We start from the raw sequence: 18,221 nt of genomic DNA on the forward strand, positions 1-18,221 counted from the left end.
GTCGAGAAACTACTTACTTTTCCTGTCATTCTTGAACGACGAAATAGCCTACTTTTCTGTACCAAAAATAACAGAATCGAATAGCAACACTTTTCAAAATAAATGCTGAAAAGTTCTGAAAAGCACTGAAATGGGTGCTGAAAAGTTGAACTTTTCAGCACTTGTTTCGAAAAGTAACACTTTTCAACATTTTTTTGATTTAAACAATTTATTGACAAAATACATGAAAATTCGACTTAAAATTTCACTCAATGGGTGTTTTTCGAAATAGCAAAAAATGTTGTATGGAACTCGTTGCAAAACTTGATTTTTTCAGCACTCGTCGTATTTATCCAACTCGGTGAACCTCGTTGGATAAATGTACGACTCGTGCTGAAAAATTCCTCTTTTTGCAACTTGTTGCATAAACTAACATTAAAGGATTCATCGGAAAATTTAAAGTACTGTAATCTGGGGTGAATCGGGACTACAGTCTACAGTGTTTAGAGCACTTAAAGCTTTTAAATTTGGAAATGGATGTACACATTTTGTTGGTCTGAGTCTGTTCTAACCGAAACCAACCAGAAAAATCAAAATATTGTGCTCCAACATGGTTAAAACTGCTGTCCCAATTCGCTCCATGTGTTCCGATTGACCCCAGTTTACGGTAACATAAAAAATGAGTGAGGTTCATTAACAGGATTCGACGCGCCGCGCGCAAAAACGTTAAAATAGCAAAAACGACAAATAATCAACTTTTTTCACTAAAACTGCAATAACTCAAAAATTTCAGCGATTACCTGTACATGTTTGGGTATCAAAATTTCCATAATTAAAATACGCAAATTTTAGTACCCAATCAAAAATCGACGAAAATGGCCATTTTTCGGACCACCCTAACACGGCGTAGGTCACCCTAATGGCGAAACAAATAACATTAGGATAATTATAGATAGATAGAACATTAATTTTATTAATATTTTGTGCTTGAGCAAACAGAAAAAAAGTTGCTCAGAGAAGTTCACTAGTTTGCTTTGGAAAAAAAGATTTTCTTTCAAGTGAATTTGGAAAACCATATTTCATTTGATTTTTTTTATTCAATCGTTCAGTTTTTTTCCGATCACATGAGGAAATTAACAATCTTAAAGGTAGGTAACGGATGAATGGATGGCTTTCATGGAACTTAAAACAACAAATTGCCCTAGCTCTGACAGATAATGAGATAATTGATACTAGATATAATGGGACAGTCACTTTTATCACCTCTTTTTTCTTCTAACTAGCGGGTCGCAGCAAAACGTTGAGTAGTACGAGTATTTCTTGTCGTAAACCAAAGTTTTAACTAATCACTTTACATCTCTCACCTAGCGTAGCGTTCATTCGATTCCACTAGTGTATTTACAGGACGCGACACCTTAACGTTTAATTAAATACTGGGGGGTAACTCTAGTTATCAGCTAGGCGACTTTGTGTGTACGAAGGAAACTAAAGCTTAGTCACTTAGAAGCTAAGATAGTAACAATTTACGCGACCGGAAACCGGAACTCGGATTTGTTTTCCGTCGTGTCTGTTTTCACCACGGCAGGCGTGATGTTGGCAGTCGCTCCGGGAGCAGCCTCAACGGCCTTGGGTTGGGCCGCAGAAGTCTCACTGCGTTTGAACAGCACCTTGGTGGAGCCATCGGTGGCGGACGCCGAGGCCGCGCTATCCTTCCGGTCCCAACCGTGGGATTCGATTTCGTGGTGGTGGTGCTCGTGAGGATCCGGCGATGGGAACCACTCGGAGATCCAAACCGGCTTCCAGATTTGCTTCCACGCTGGGACCCAGATTTCCTTCCAGTCGGGCACCCAAATCTGCTTCCAGGCTTCCTTCCACTCCAGCTTCTTGTCCGGAACCCAGATCAACTTCTTGCTTGGCTTCCACGTTTGGACCCAGGCAGCCTTCCATTCGAGTTTCTTCTGTGGAACCCAGATCTGAAAATATAAAAAGAAGGAAGTTTAGTAACCAATCATGCATTATACTTTTTTTTTAAATTTCAATCTATTTCATAACCTGCCCCAAACAAATGACTTCAATGACCAACCTGTTTTTTCTCAGTTCGCCAGATCTGCTTCCATGCTTCCTTCCACGCCAGCTTCTTATCCTCGACCCAGATTTGCTTCTTGCCCGGCTTCCAAATCTGCTTCCAGGCGGCCTTCCATTCGAGCTTTTTGTCAGTCTTCCAGATTTGCTTTTGTTCTGAAATAATTGAAAAAGTGGGAACATAAAATTAGTTTAAACGAGTTGTGCTTTTGCAGATTTAAAGTTTCAATCCAATCTAGTTGCAATTTCACCGCAGGATCAAAACTATACCTGTCTTCCAGATCTTCTTCCAGCCCGACTTCCAAACCAGTTTCTTTTTCCACAGGTCGTGGCTGGTGTACTCCCAGCCGTCGTGATCCTTGCCGAGGTACTTTTCCCCAGGCACTCCCACCTTAATCCAGGCCGGATACCAGTATTGCTTCCACGCCGGCACTTGAATTTCTTTCCAGTCAGGCACTTGGATTTCCTTCCAAACCGGTTTCCAAATTTGCTTCCACGCTGGCACTTGGATGTCCTTCCAGGCGGGCACCTTAATGGGGACCCAGATGGGTTTCCAGATCTTTTTCCAGTCCGGAACTTGGATTTCTTTCCATGCCGGAACTTGGATTTCGTTCCACCATGGTTTCCAGATTTGCTTCCAAGCCGGAACCTGCGGGTGGTGGGAGGCGGTTTGCGGTTAGTGATCGAGTAGAACGAGTAGAAAAACTTTAGTCCAAGGTGTTAAAGAGTTTGTTTGGTTTGAGTTCAACCTTTGGTAAGTGATCATTTGATTTGAAATCAAAGATTCAAGTCAGTTGAGCCAACCTTGTTATACCATCATTACAATCCCAGAGTCGCTTAGAAGTGGGTACTTACAATCGTTCAGTCCGTGCTAGTGAGTCTTAAAATCTATATGGGAAACCTTCTGTATATAATACTAATTGTCGTCACAGTAAAGAATAGCTTAGTCGGTCTCGTCCAAGCGGAGGACGTATCGCCCAACGACCCCCTCACCCTACCTGAATGTCTTTCCACACGGGAATCTGCGTCGGAACCCAGATCGGTTTCCAGATCTTCTTCCAGTCGGGCTTCCAAATTTGCTTCTTCCCAGGCTTCCAGATCTTCTTCCAGCCCTCCTTCCAGATGAGCTTCTTCTTCCAGAAGCCCGGATCCGGATGTTCCTCGTGCACGTGGTGCTCGTGGATGTCGTCAATCACCGGCAGTGGTTGCGGCTGGTGGAGCTCCTCGATAAGCGGGGCCGCGCCCACCGGTTCACCAAACGAGACCGGGTCGGCCGGGGCCGGATAGTCATAGCCGATTCGTTTCTGTGCGCTGGCGCCAACCGCCAACTGCTGCTGGACAACGTTGCTGTTTTGCGACTCCTCGGCTTTCTGGTCGATGACTGCTTTAGCGCTGGCTAAAGCGACGATGTGCAGTATTATGCCGAGGGTGACCTTTAGCGGTTTGGGGGAGATAAAGTATTTTTTTTAAATAAATATTTTATGATCGCATAATGGTATTAGCTAATGTGTAACATTTGAACGTGCGGTGTGATAACAAGATATGGTAATAATTAACGATCAATCTTTCGTTCGTGTGACCTCGAAACTAGCTCCGACAGCATAAGATATTGCGAATGGATGTGTCTTTTGCGATTTTATTAAAAAAAAAACCTGTGTAGCTTTGAGGATTTCATGTCTTTGGAACAGTTCGACGCTGTCGTGCTATCTTGTCGTTTTGTTTGGTTTAATTTGATCGCCGAGGTCTCGAGTCATAATTACAATTGTTTACGGTAGTCGAGCTTGTACTTGTGTCAATTGCGTTTTGACTTGAAACCCCTTTGGTCAGTTGTCGCACTAACATCAATTTTCAGGGTTTGCCAAGTTAGCACGACACGATTAAAATTTGTTTCATATGAAAAGTGACAAAAATGCTCAGAGTTTTTTGGTTTTCAATTGAATATCTCAGGATTAAAATCGAATTTGGGGATCTGTAACGGTCACAAGGTGAGGCATTGTAAACTGCACAAAATTACGTTCTTAATTCAATTAGGCCCAAAATGCACGAACGACAAGTAAACACGACAGCGATGAGTTGTTAAAATTAGGCGTATTTTGGATTGATTGAAGAAAAGGGTTGTTCTCGTTATAGGCCACGTGGCCCATAGTGTTGCGACTACGAAATCTGGAACAACTTTTGAAAAGGGCGCATAAGCATTTTGACAGCTGGAACTATTTTGCAAATTTCGAAACAAAGGGTAAGTTTTTCACAAAACTCGAAACATGAAACAAAAGCTGGCCTCCACAGTTTCTAATACTGTGGGTTTTGTTGAAGTTGCCTTGGTCTCGGAATTTGCAAAACAGATCCAGCTGTCAAAGTGCTTATGACACATTGTGCCGTGACGTAAAAAAGATTCGACGATTCTTTTTTCAGTTTTTTGACTATGACTCGATGGCTATAAAAGTACAAAAACAAAAATGTCACGTTTTGGCTGATAGGTCGAACATTTTAATTATGTATTCGTTGTTATATTGGCTCAATCACTAATCGCAGCTGGATTAACAATTAGAAATGTTTATAATAACTAAAACATGACTTATTAATTTGTAAGAAACCAAAAAGGGTCGAAATTTCACTATTTCTCACATCGTTGCAACGTCACGGAGTGATCATTGTGGCAAATGTTAAATTTGACTTAAAATTAGTTTTCCATAGTCACTACCTGTAAAAATTTAATTTCCAATTGGAATCTGTAATAATATTTAAGTTTGGGACGGGTTCTAATATCATACAAAATATATTTCATACGCCGGAATGTGACCTTCACATTTTTACAGATTCTGAAAGTACGTTAAATTTGCCATAAGAATCAGTTTTTGGTTGGGGAGATGGGGGTAAGACGGCCACCCTAAGGGAGAAGTCTTATAAAATTTACACAACAGATTATTTTGATCTCAAATTACGTACATATTGTTCTACTAGTAGTCTATTGCAGAAATGACATAAATAGGTTGGTCTAAAAACCAATTTTCAATACTTTTCAGCAATTTAAAAAAAAATAATTGAAATCGTATAAACATGAAAAACGCGGGGAAAGACGGCCACCCATGAGGGGTAAGACGATCAGTACTATAAATTAACTTAATAAATTTGCTAAATCCACCCAAATACCTACATGGTTGGTTGAACAGACATATCTGAACATCATAACTATTTTGGTTGAAAAAATCAAGTTTCAAATGTGAAGAAAAATGGTGTTTAAAAAATTTCATATTTTGGCTCAGTGAATTTAATATTATTGCGGCCACATTTTATGTAAAACTGTGAATTTTTACTACAAAACAAACACAATTTGATGCAAAATAATTAGTTTGTGTGTTTCGATTAGAATAAGTAAATCAAAATTATGTAAACAATATTAAATTAGCGATTTTTATGAAAAGTTTGATGGGATTTCATACTTTTCAATGAGTTTTGCTATATCACAGTTAAGAATGTTGTCGAAACGGTAGTTTACAGCATTTTGATTAAAAATGAATAGTTTTATAAAAAAGTTCTTTACCTTATCTACAAGTAGGTCCTAATAGTAAAAAAAAAAACCGTCAAAAATATAACCTATATCAAATAAAATTTACAAATTACGGGTGGCCGTCTTGCCCCCAAATAAATTATTTTTTTAACATTTTTTGCAAATAGCTCATTGCATTTTTTAAACTTTTCCGAGAGACATAATCTAGGGAAAACTTCAATTTAACATGAAAAAATATTTGAAGACAGGAAAACATATTGTTATCTAACACAAATGCCTAGGTTAAAATTCATGCATTGTTTAGCATGCATTGTTTAGCATGAGGAACAGTATTGCTAAACATTTATTAGTACAACCAAAGGAAAAATATATCTCAAAATCTGCAACAGTGGATTTGCTGCAGAAAATGTCACATTTTATGACATTTTTTGCAGAAAGCCCGTAGATCATTTTTGCCCGCGAGTAAACATTTCAGCGATCTGCAGTTCTCACCAACACATGTAATGCTGGACCGTCCCCGAGCAGCACTCCAGAAAGAAGGATATGTTGGTGCTCTTTCACTAACATTTCATCAAGCGTCCATGGTGCGGTGGTAGCGTGTCGGATCAATAACCAAGAATTTGGTGGTTCAATCCTCGTTCTGTCAAGGGTTTTTTTTTGTGTCGGCAAAGCCGATAATTGTCGGTAACGGGCAAAAATGTCATTCCCCTATATCGCAAAAAATGCATGAGGACATTTTTTCATGCAGATTCTGATATACTTCCATAGGGACGTGGCGTTACATCGTGCTGCCATCTGGTTTTTTTAAGTGCAAGAGTGGAAAAGTGCTGAGTCATCGTCTAAAAATTGACGGCGTCCTATCTCGCCCAGCAAAATGAAGTCGATAAAGTAGTCGGTTTCGATGGAGAAAAAGTGGAAAATGTGGTCTAAAAATAGCGACGCCATCCCCCTATGCCGCCATGCATCATAATCATGCGACCACCGTTTGGGTGTATACTTATTAAAACAGTGGGGTGGCCGTCTTACCCCCAGCTCCCCTTTAGGATTTTAGGCATTCATTTCCATTCTACGAGCGAATGTGTAGCGTGACGTTACAACAGTAGAGAATTTTGTATTTTGAATATTGAGAGGTTGAGATTAAGATCTATCTGGGTATAGATGTATGTAGCGACCCTTAAACCTTGACCGATTTTGCTCAAAATTTTCACAACTACTTATTTTTGCTTAAGGAATCGAAACAGGCGGTATACCTGAGGTTGATTATTTTATTGTCATCATAATGCAGAATTCAACAAATTATTGAAAGAACAGAAAGTTTTTATTCAGAAATTTACAGTTTTGTTAAATGTCTTTAAAGCATCATTTGATTAGATCTCAGTTTATGATTTAGTCTTCAAAAAAAGATAACTAAATAATTTATTAGCAAATTTCATGTCATTCCTAGCTTGGGTTTAAATAAATATTCTACGTTGGAATTAAATTTTCCAAGAATTTGAATGTTTTACTCCAGGAATATTTTTAGTCGTTTATAAAAGCAAATAAACAGATGAATAAAAACTTTCATTGTCTATTCAATGGACTAAACAACTTATATGGCCTAATCAAATTCCAATAAACTCTTCCAATCCCGTCTGACTCATCGTCAAAACTAGCCCACTGACCAGCCTTCAACTCTTTTCCCAAAGACACACTTCCCCCCACATATTGCATGCCCCGTGTCCAACTCGGCATCGCAAATCGATATTAAATCTTACGTTGTTACGTAACACCAGTTTACGTGCAAAGCAGCGGCAAAAGAAGACTGCATGTAGCAACACCAACAAACCTGTCTTCCCATGTGAAGAAATGGACGTCCTCTCAATGGACGTCTTCATCTGTGGCTCACTTACCTACTAAACTCTACACGGACACTATAAGACACAAAGTCGTCGTGATCGAGCGTTTAGCGGAAGGTGGATTCGCGTGCGCGTACAACAACGACACGTCACGGAGATATTGGGGAACCGGTATGACCAAACGAAGAAAGCATTGGATAACCCTACCCCTCCGTTCCCGCGTGATAAACCGGTTCCACTGGACAACAACAAGCAAGCAAACCACGTGTGTTTTGGGTCGATCAACTGTCCAAAAAAAAGTCTCAAGGTTCACCACATCAATCAAATCCGCACGGGTGGGTGAGGGTTTTGCAGGTATTCAGCCTTGGGGGTCATTTCACTTGGCTTGTTGTACCGATGACCTAGATATGTCTCCTGGTGCAAAAAAAGCGGTATGACGAAGGAACAAAGGTGACCGGATTCGGTATGATCGGGGCGGTTAGTCATTTCGGCGAGGTTATGTAACGGTGACCTGCAGATGATGGTTGTTTGGAGCTTAAGTGGTCTGGTTTGTTTTGTTTCTCCATATTTTTTGTGGACCGTGGTATGTCAAATATTGTGGAAATGCGTTGGCGGTGAATGCAGTGGATTAAGAAAAAGAGTTGTCGCGTGACTTATTGATGTGCTTCAATGCTCTGGATTGAAGAGGCAAGATTTTCGAAAATGAACAAATATTTTGAAAAGTATTTGAGGAAAACGATAATCAGGGAATCCTCAACAAATCGACACTGCATAATTCAAGACGTTTACAAAGTTTAGTTTAGATCAGATTAAATTAAATTAGACATTTCTTTTTTTCAAAACACTAGCTTTTGTAAAAAGTATCTTCTGTAAATATATTTTTTACCGTGAATGTAAGGCTAGAAGGTGTGTGCTTTTTGTCATTTTGGTTTTGTTTATATCTTGTTTTCCATTTCCATTTCAATTCACCTACATATTTATACTTAGAACACAATTCATATTTTGATCAGATGTTTGTTATCAAAACACAAACAATGTTGAGAGCTGTAAAAAATTTGTTTCAGGAAACCGAAAATTTTAAAGAAAAATAATTCATTGGTTAAAGTTGTGCTTTATATTCTAAATAGATCTAGTTCCAAAATATCAAAAAAAAAAAAATCTCAAAAAAATGCAATTGGATGAAAATTGAGCTGATGTTTCAATTACAGTTCAAAAATTTAATTATTAAAAGCTTCAAGGTGCCGAGCCGAACCAGCGTTTATAGCCGAAAGGCTCCTTAATAAAGACAACTAACTTACTAAGCCTCAAGGTTTTTTAATTATTCCAATTTATTCTGTTGCACAACACTATTTATTATTGTCTCTATTGAAAAATAAGAAAATTTTGAATGTTGTTTTTTGATTAAGTTGAAAATTATCTGTTATCTCCACAATTTTTCAAGTTTAATTGCCTGATTTCGCATTTTAAATACTTTAATATTTTTTATACTGATTTATTAAAACAATCAGTTTTTTAAAGTAAAATATCACAGAGATTTTAGATAGCGGAAAACATGAAATTGAATGCCCAAAATAAAAAATAAAATAAAAAAGTACTACAAAATACTTTATACATTATTGCAATTATAGTACTGTTACAAATTTGCAAAATATCAATTAGTTTATTTTTATTTGAAGTTTCACAACTTTTCTTTGGAACTGTGGTCTCAAAACACAGTATTTGGGAAAAAAATAAAGATTGAAAACCCTTTTTTGATAGAATATGCATAAACAACGGTATGCAATATATTCTAAATAGTTTACAATCGTTTTGACAAGTTTTCTAAACATGTGTTAGGAAAAGGGGCAAGGAAAAAACTACAAATGAAGTACATACAATAAAAAAATATTGTTTTTTTTGATACTCTGAAACAAATGCAATTAATGTTAAGAAATTGATATTTTTGTAATTTTTTATTTGACATTGCGATAGAGGTGGGCGAAATCGCTCTTTTTAGGAGCCGCTTATTTTCGCTCGCTCATTAAAATAAGTGGCTCTTTTGAACGGCTCTTTCGATATTTAAAAAAATAAAAATGACAAGAAGGCTATTTTAATGATTGGTGTGAGTTTTTATGCAATTTTTATGTGTTTTTTATTTAGTCTTTTTATAAATTATTAAAAATGAACTAAAAACGAGAAGAACCTCTTGAAAACCATAGGTCTAGTGAACCGGCTCTTTGAGCGGCTCGCTCTTTTTTTTACCCACCTCTACTTCGCGAGTATTTTCTCTAGGATCAAAGAGGCGAATTTGGATCTTTATTTCGTCTAGTCCAAACATTCGAAAATCGGTATTTTGAGAGCTTTTTTTCGGATCGATTTGGTGTCATTGAAAAATTGTAGGAAATTACGGAACAATAACACTCGAATAAAAACAAGTTTGTTGAACTCAACAATTCTTTATAGATCTAAAGTTTTCAGAATTGAGGATAAGGATGTTGAGTTACAAAAAATATATTTTAAATAAAAAATGCCAAAGTGTTGCACAGTGAATCTTTTAGAATATTGCTTTTCGATACAAGTCAAATGGATGCTTAAGTACTTCTCAGTACCGATATTTTTCCTAAAATGACATGAAAAGTAATTAATATCACATCCGAGTTGTTAATTCATGCTGAAAGAGATATATTTGAGAAACGTGTGTCTAGTTAAAGTTGAATCAATTGAAATTAAATATTACACAAAACTTTGATATGAAATCTCTTTACATACGGTAAAAAAACATTAAGTAATAAAAAACAACAAAAACATCAATCAAAGCATCGCTACCATAAACTTCCTGCCGGGCACAATAAAGCGATCTAATTACAAATTAATTAGTGCTCATAAGAAATAGCTCAATCGGCAAGTGCTTATTTCGACGCATTACTTAAAGCGTATCAAATTACTGGAATTAGTAGAAAAAATGTACACAAACGACCCTTCCAGCGGTATAAAATTACCTCCGAAAGATCACCATCAAACGCCTCTTATGTAATTTCTACGATCGATCCAACTGCAAAACGGCTCGAAGCTGGACTGGTTTATTGAAATCCCACGTGCTCACTCACTTTGCTTGCTTGGGTTTCAAACCACGTGGTGCCGCAATTAACAATACATTATTACGCGTGGAGCTCTCCACACACACCCACTGCCAACCCTCTCCGTCCAAATGGGTGTCTTTTTCTCTCTTTCTAGAAACGTCCTAAACCCACCAATACGTGATTATTGTTTGAGCACAATTACATAAAATTTATGCTGCCCCGTCGAAGGGCCTGGAAAAATGCATCACGGTGTGAAAAAATATAAAATTCCCTCAGTAGTACCGGCCGCTTTCATGAGTGACGCACTGTGGGTAACCCTGTGCTGGTTTATTATTCTAATTTTAACAACATCATTGGCAAAAGACTTTAGAATAATTCAATTATTTTTAATTTTGAATAAGGTAGTAAAACTGATAAAATTTAGAAACATATTTTTTTTAATATTCTTGAAAAAACTATCTCAACAAGTATAACATTTGAGAGTTATTCAACTGCATTTCACTGCCAGCGCCAAGCGCTTGCCGCAGATCATAAGTTGATGATTGTTTTGCATGCGCGCAGCGCAGTCGCTGTTTATGCTCTGTCTCGTGGCGGGAATGTTTTTCTTCCCTTTCTTCTTCGCCCTCTGGTTCTTCATTCACAGCTCGGTTTCGACTTAGTCGTCGTCAAACAATAAGGTTCGGTTTCCGATCGCAACTTGGTGGGTGAGCTTTTCGTGAAGAAAATTGTTATGCGTGTGCGATACTTTGTTTTATTTTTTTTTTTTCATTTGCTTTGAATCGCATCATAATTATTTCCCATTTCCTTGTGTATTCAAATTATTGGCACAATATGTCGCCCTGGATTCACGCTCACGTGACATGGCGTGTGCATTTGATGGGAGGGTTTTGTATTATGTAAAACTGGATATATTACATACACGAGCAACCATTTGCTAATGGACGGTTTGATGCCATTTTTTGACTTCACCAAATTCTACCAGACATTTTTAAAATGAATATGAATTTAAAATATGTCCCTATCTTCTAATTATGCAAAATTGCTTTGACATAAAAATGCAAGCACCAAATTTCACATAATTAAAAACTTAAAAAATAGTGGAAGATCACGAATACTTTTTTTTGAATATTAATCTATTGCATTTTTTAGACGCTGCTATCTTGGCCGTGAGGTTACGGGTTTCGCTTTGTAAGCGGAAGGTGAAATCAGATCCATTTAAAGAGCAAATTTGCTCACAAGGGGATGGGTTTCCACTAACGGCGTGCTGGATTTCCAATTCAGAGGTCGTGAGTTCGATTCTTGTACCGGGATGATGAACGCTTTGTGTACAATGTACACAGAAAAAAAATAATGTAAATTTGGAAGCTTTAATTTTGGAAGGTTGAATATTACCTCTTTTATGATGTAATTTTACCTCAATTTAGACTGAAAAAGTGACATTACAACAGAAAAGTGGTAAAATTACACATTTCCAGAACTAAAATTACACCTTTTTAAAAGATGTACCCCTTCCCAGATGTAATATTAGCATGATTTTTTTTTCTGTGTAGGGAAGGAAGGGCTTGTCCATTGTCCACGCTCCATTACATTTTTCGTCTAATATGTATTTTACATTCATAATTTCAGAATATTTAATGCAAGGAGTTATTTGCCATCAAATCAAATTTTCGGAATTTGAGTACGCCATCAAATCGGGCGTCCAATTTTACATAAAAGTCCCTTTGACGCCAAATTTCCATCTCATCACCATTTCAGGCTGCAAATTATTGAAAAACATATATTTTTTCGCTTGCTCAAAAATGGAAGTGGTCGTACCGCCCCTCCGTCACGAGATATGAAAAAATGGAGCTCGAATTCGTGATCATCTAATCTAATCTTTCGAAGGGATCCTGGAGAGTGCCTTAGGTTAGATGACGCCTAGCACTCTTCTTGTCATTTATTAACATTTGTAGTGCGCCATTGCATTAGAATGCATTGAAACATCACAAGCGTTAAAGCGGCCAGGCCTACTGCGTAAAGCCGTATCGCAGAGATGATTCGTAATTGGGTTGAGTTTGAGCACGGAGTGTTCGAACAACAACACAATTCTGAATCGACAGGGGAGGAAGAAGCGTGGGGACACACAACCATACGCTCCGAGATTTGGTTGTATTCGTTAGGAGCAAGAAGGTTTGGTACTCCGGGACCCTCTGGGATGGGACATTGTATTTCCACGAATGCCCTGGACACTAGTTGCCGTGGTTATAGCGCCACAACTCGCTCTCTGTAACAGTATTACTAATTCCAGTCCACGCTCACCAAGTCGTCATGGCCTAGTGGTTAGCATTTTTGCTTACCAATCCAAAGGACGGGGGATCGAACCCCGCCTCGAGCGACTTTGATTTTTCGTTCATATTCATCATTTCAAATTTATGTGTTCTTAACTTTCTCGTTGAGAGCAGATGGGCATCGAAACCAGAACCATTCGCTTACAAAGCGAACACCGTAACCAGTCAGCCACGGCCGCTCCCTATATGAAAAAATGGAGCTCGAATTCGTGATCAGGGACAAAAGTTACTCCTTAGGACAAATTTTCACACAAATCGAAGAGGGGTCGGGGCAACTGCTGTGTGAGTTGCTGAAGAATTACCCTTTTGAAATTGGTATTTTTGAAACTGTCAAAATACATATTTAAAGATTGATTTCCAAAACCTTTTTCGATTTCAGACCTGAAATTGCCACCAATGAGTAGTTGTGAAATTTTTCTAAAGTGCATCGTTTTCAAGTTACTTATAACTTTTTACATTTTTTAATAAATTAAATGTTTTTTCACCCTGATAAAAAAGTATAGTTTTTCTCTCCTTTCCTTTTTTTAACATTTTTTACCCATTCTTTCATTGCTGAGGTACAGGCCACGACTTATATCAAATGAGCATGAATTGTATTCTTTGTTATTTTTTCAGAAATATGAGAAAATTTCTCTACATTGTTGTTTACGTAACACTAAAATAGGATCCACAATTTCCAAGATAACAACAATTTAAAAAAAAAAATGAGCTAGATGAGAAACACTTAGAAAAAATCATGTTCCGAAAATAATTTGTTTTGCTAAATTTATATTGAGGCAACGAAAGGTTTGATAAGCAATGTTTAAAATTGGAAATATTATTAACTTTAACCAACCTTTTAACATTTTTTATGAGGCAGACAAAAATCTCAAAACTCAAAAAACGGAGCAATTCATTAAATTATCATGACATAAACTTAACGATTCCAAATTCAGTATTTTTTTTAATTTTAATAAAACAAAATCTGTGGGTATTGTCAATAATTTCTCACTCTTGTTTATGACAGCCCGTAATTCAGTGTAGCTACTTAACATGTTTGCACTCAAAATCGTTTGCATCTCAAGACGAGTAGTGCGGTGCCTGTGTGGACGCTCAGTCCTGTTTTCTCGTGTTATTTTCCGTCTCTTTTATGTCGCTGTTCGAGTGCATGGAGTGATTGGTCATTATAATTAAATAATGGCATCAGTAGTGTGGTGCCTGTGTGGACGCTCAGTCCTGTTTTCTCGTGTTATTTTCCGTCTCTTTTATGTCGCTGTTCGAGTGCATGGGGTGATTGGTCATTATAATTAAATAATGGCATCAGTAGTGTGGTGCCTGTGTGGACGCTCAGTCCTGTTTTCTCGTGTTATTTTCCGTCTCTTTTATGTCGCTGTTCGAGTGCATGGAGTGATTGGTCATTATAATTAAATAATGGCATCAGTAGTGTGGTGCCTGTGTGGACGCTCAGTCCTGTTTTCTCGTGTTATTTTCCGTCTCTTTTATGTCGCTGTTCGAGTGCATGGGGTGATTGGTCATTATAATTAAATAATGGCATCAGTAGTGTGGTGCCTGTGTGGACGCTCAGTCCTGTTTTCTCGTGTTATTTTCCGTCTCTTTTATGTCGCTGTTCGAGTGCATGGAGTGATTGGTCATTATAATTAAATAATGGCATCAGTAGTGTGGTGCCTGTGTGGACGCTCAGTCCTGTTTTCTCGTGTTATTTTCCGTCTCTTTTATGTCGCTGTTCGAGTGCATGGGGTGATTGGTCATTATAATTAAATAATGGCATCAGTAGTGCGGTGCCTGTGTGGACGCTCAGTCCTGTTTTCTCGTGTTATTTTCCGTCTCTTTTATGTCGCTGTTCGAGTGCATGGGGTGATTGGTCATTATAATTAAATAATGGCATCAGTAGTGTGGTGCCTGTGTGGACGCTCAGTCCTGTTTTCTCGTGTTATTTTCCGTCTCTTTTATGTCGCTGTTCGAGTGCATGGAGTGATTGGTCATTATAATTAAATAATGGCATCAGTAGTGCGGTGCCTGTGTGGACGCTCAGTCCTGTTTTCTCGTGTTATTTTCCGTCTCTTTTATGTCGCTGTTCGAGTGCATGGGGTGATTGGTCATTATAATTAAATAATGGCATCAGTAGTGCGGTGCCTGTGTGGACGCTCAGTCCTGTTTTTTCGTGTTATTTTCTGTCTCTTTTATGTCGCTGTTCGAGTGCATGGAGTGATTGGTCATTATAATTAAATAATGGCATCAGTAGTGCGGTGCCTGTGTGGACGCTCAGTCCTGTTTTTTCGTGTTATTTTCCGTCTCTTTTGTGTCGCTGTTCGAGTGCATGGGGTGATTGGTCATTATAATTAAATAATGGCATCAGTAGTGTGGTGCCTGTGTGGACGCTCAGTCCTGTTTTCTCGTGTTATTTTCCGTCTCTTTTATGTCGCTGTTCGAGTGCATGGGGTGATTGGTCATTATAAATAAATAATGGCATCAGTAGTGCGGTGCCTGTGTGGACGCGCAGTCCTGTTTTTTCGTGTTATTTTCCATCTCTTTTGTGTCGCTATTTGTGTACATGGGGTGATTGGATTTCTTCTGATTCGTGTTGTTTTCATCTCTTTTGTGTCGTTGTTTGTGTGCATGGGGTGATTGGTCTTCTTCTTCTTCTTTTTTCTTTATTTTTAGTTCGCGCGTTCGTTGGCCAATGAGTTTATTTTTGTTCTCTTTACATAGTTTTCGATAGAAACGATCCGATTTTTTTTTTTTATTTTTTTTTTTTTATTTTTTTTTTTTTTTTTTTTTTTGAGTAGTGAGGTGCCTGTGTGGACGCGCAGTCCTGTTTTTTCGTGTTATTTTCCGTCTCTTTTATGTCGCTGTTCGAGTGCATGGGGTGATTGGTCATTATAATTAAATAATGGCATCAGTAGTGCGGTGCCTGTGTGGACGCGCAGTCCTGTTTTTCGTGCTATTTTCCGTCTCTTTTGTGTCGCTGTTCGAGTGCATGGGGTGATTGGTCATTATAGTTAAATAATGGCATCAGTAGTGAGGTGCCTGTGTGGACGCGCAGTCCTGTTTTTCGTGCTATTTTCCGTCTCTTTTGTGTCGCTGTTCGAGTGCATGGGGTGATTGGTCATTATAGTTAAATAATGGCATCAGTAGTGCGGTGCCTGTGTGGACGCGCAGTCCTGTTTTTCGTGTTATTTTCCGTCTCTTTTATGTCGCTGTTCGAGTGCATGGGGTGATTGGTCATTATAATTAAATAATGGCATCAGTAGTGCGGTGCCTGTGTGGACGCGCAGTCCTGTTTTTTCGTGCTATTTTCCGTCTCTTTTGTGTCGCTGTTCGAGTGCATGGGGTGATTGGTCATTATAGTTAAATAATGGCATCAGTAGTGCGGTGCCTGTGTGGACGCGCAGTCCTGTTTTTTCGTGCTATTTTCCGTCTCTTTTGTGTCGCTGTTCGAGTGCATGGGGTGATTGGTCATTATAGTTAAATAATGGCATCAGTAGTGAGGTGCCTGTGTGGACGCGCAGTCCTGTTTTTTCGTGTTATTTTCCGTCTCTTTTATGTCGCTGTTCGAGTGCATGGGGTGATTGGTCATTATAATTAAATAATGGCATCAGTAGTGCGGTGCCTGTGTGGACGCGCAGTCCTGTTTTTTCGTGCTATTTTCCGTCTCTTTTGTGTCGCTGTTCGAGTGCATGGGGTGATTGGTCATTATAGTTAAATAATGGCATCAGTAGTGAGGTGCCTGTGTGGACGCGCAGTCCTGTTTTTTCGTGCTATTTTCCGTCTCTTTTGTGTCGCTGTTCGAGTGCATGGGGTGATTGGTCATTATAGTTAAATAATGGCATCAGTAGTGAGGTGCCTGTGTGGACGCGCAGTCCTGTTTTTTCGTGCTATTTTCCGTCTCTTTTGTGTCGCTGTTCGAGTGCATGGGGTGATTGGTCATTATAGTTAAATAATGGCATCAGTAGTGAGGTGCCTGTGTGGACGCGCAGTCCTGTTTTTTCGTGTTATTTTCCGTCTCTTTTATGTCGCTGTTCGAGTGCATGGGGTGATTGGTCATTATAATTAAATAATGGCATCAGTAGTGCGGTGCCTGTGTGGACGCGCAGTCCTGTTTTTTCGTGCTATTTTCCGTCTCTTTTGTGTCGCTGTTCGAGTGCATGGGGTGATTGGTCATTATAGTTAAATAATGGCATCAGTAGTGAGGTGCCTGTGTGGACGCGCAGTCCTGTTTTTTCGTGCTATTTTCCGTCTCTTTTGTGTCGCTGTTCGAGTGCATGGGGTGATTGGTCATTATAGTTAAATAATGGCATCAGTAGTGAGGTGCCTGTGTGGACGCGCAGTCCTGTTTTTTCGTGTTATTTTCCGTCTCTTTTATGTCGCTGTTCGAGTGCATGGGGTGATTGGTCATTATAATTAAATAATGGCATCAGTAGTGCGGTGCCTGTGTGGACGCGCAGTCCTGTTTTTTCGTGCTATTTTCCGTCTCTTTTGTGTCGCTGTTCGAGTGCATGGGGTGATTGGTCATTATAGTTAAATAATGGCATCAGTAGTGCGGTGCCTGTGTGGACGCGCAGTCCTGTTTTTTCGTGTTATTTTCCGTCTCTTTTATGTCGCTGTTCGAGTGCATGGGGTGATTGGTCATTATAATTAAATAATGGCATCAGTAGTGCGGTGCCTGTGTGGACGCGCTGTCCTGTTTTTTCGTGCTATTTTCCGTCTCTTTTGTGTCGCTGTTCGAGTGCATGGGGTGATTGGTCATTATAATTAAATAATGGCATCGGTAGTGCGGTGCCTGTGTGGACGCGCAGTCCTGTTTTTTCGTGTTATTTTCCGTCTCTTTTGTGTCGCTATTTGTGTACATGGGGTGATTGGATTTCTTCTTCTTCTTTTTTCATTTATTTTTTGTTCGCGCGTTCGTTGGCTGATGAATTTTATGTTTGTTCTCTTTATATAGTTTTCGATAGAAACGATCCGATTTTTGTTTTTTGAGACAAGCAAGTCGTATTGCTGGATTAAGTCCTTTCCATATCATCGAGGATCGGAAGGCACGTCGACGGATATGTTTTAAGGCTTATGATATAAAATAATTTTAATGAATGAAGCCCTTCCTACATCACCGTTGATCGGAAGGCACGCCGACGGAGAATTTCTGGAGAATCGCGGTCGAATTAATACTATATTTAAATCCCTAGATAGGTATCTTTCCGCAGCCGGCTGCCTAAGATTTTTAAAATTTCAACCCATAAACAAATTGCTCATGGTCGCATCACCTACCACAGTGAATCCTGACCTCATACCCATCTTACTAATCCTCAAAACTCATGTGATACTTTGTCGGAGACGCAGTCGATTTGGCGGTCCCATCACTCAAGTATCGGCTAACATTCCCATCCACTTCCCGTGTCTTACCACTGGTCGTGGCCGGCGTCGGTATTGATCAGCA

The 18,221-nt window shown here is 38.9% G+C and overlaps 1 protein-coding gene across 1 annotated transcript in view; it reads right to left on the reverse strand.

Annotated features, from left to right (window-relative positions):
* Nucleotides 1–1,072: 1,072 nt before the first annotated feature.
* The window catches only part of LOC6031819, a 28,035-nt gene continuing 10,886 nt past the window's right edge, over nt 1,073–18,221 (reverse strand). Inside the window, exons 2-5 of the mRNA XM_001842471.2 lie at nt 3,060–3,494; nt 2,332–2,710; nt 2,063–2,217; nt 1,073–1,952 (exon numbers count right to left, since the gene is read on the reverse strand). Coding sequence (XP_001842523.2) covers nt 1,503–1,952; nt 2,063–2,217; nt 2,332–2,710; nt 3,060–3,494 — 1,419 coding nt within the window. The 3' untranslated portion in view covers nt 1,073–1,502. The remainder of the gene's footprint in view (nt 1,953–2,062; nt 2,218–2,331; nt 2,711–3,059; nt 3,495–18,221) is intronic.

This window comes from Culex quinquefasciatus, chromosome 2, assembly GCF_015732765.1.
Source record: "Culex quinquefasciatus strain JHB chromosome 2, VPISU_Cqui_1.0_pri_paternal, whole genome shotgun sequence".
Lineage (NCBI taxonomy): Eukaryota > Metazoa > Arthropoda > Insecta > Diptera > Culicidae > Culex > Culex quinquefasciatus.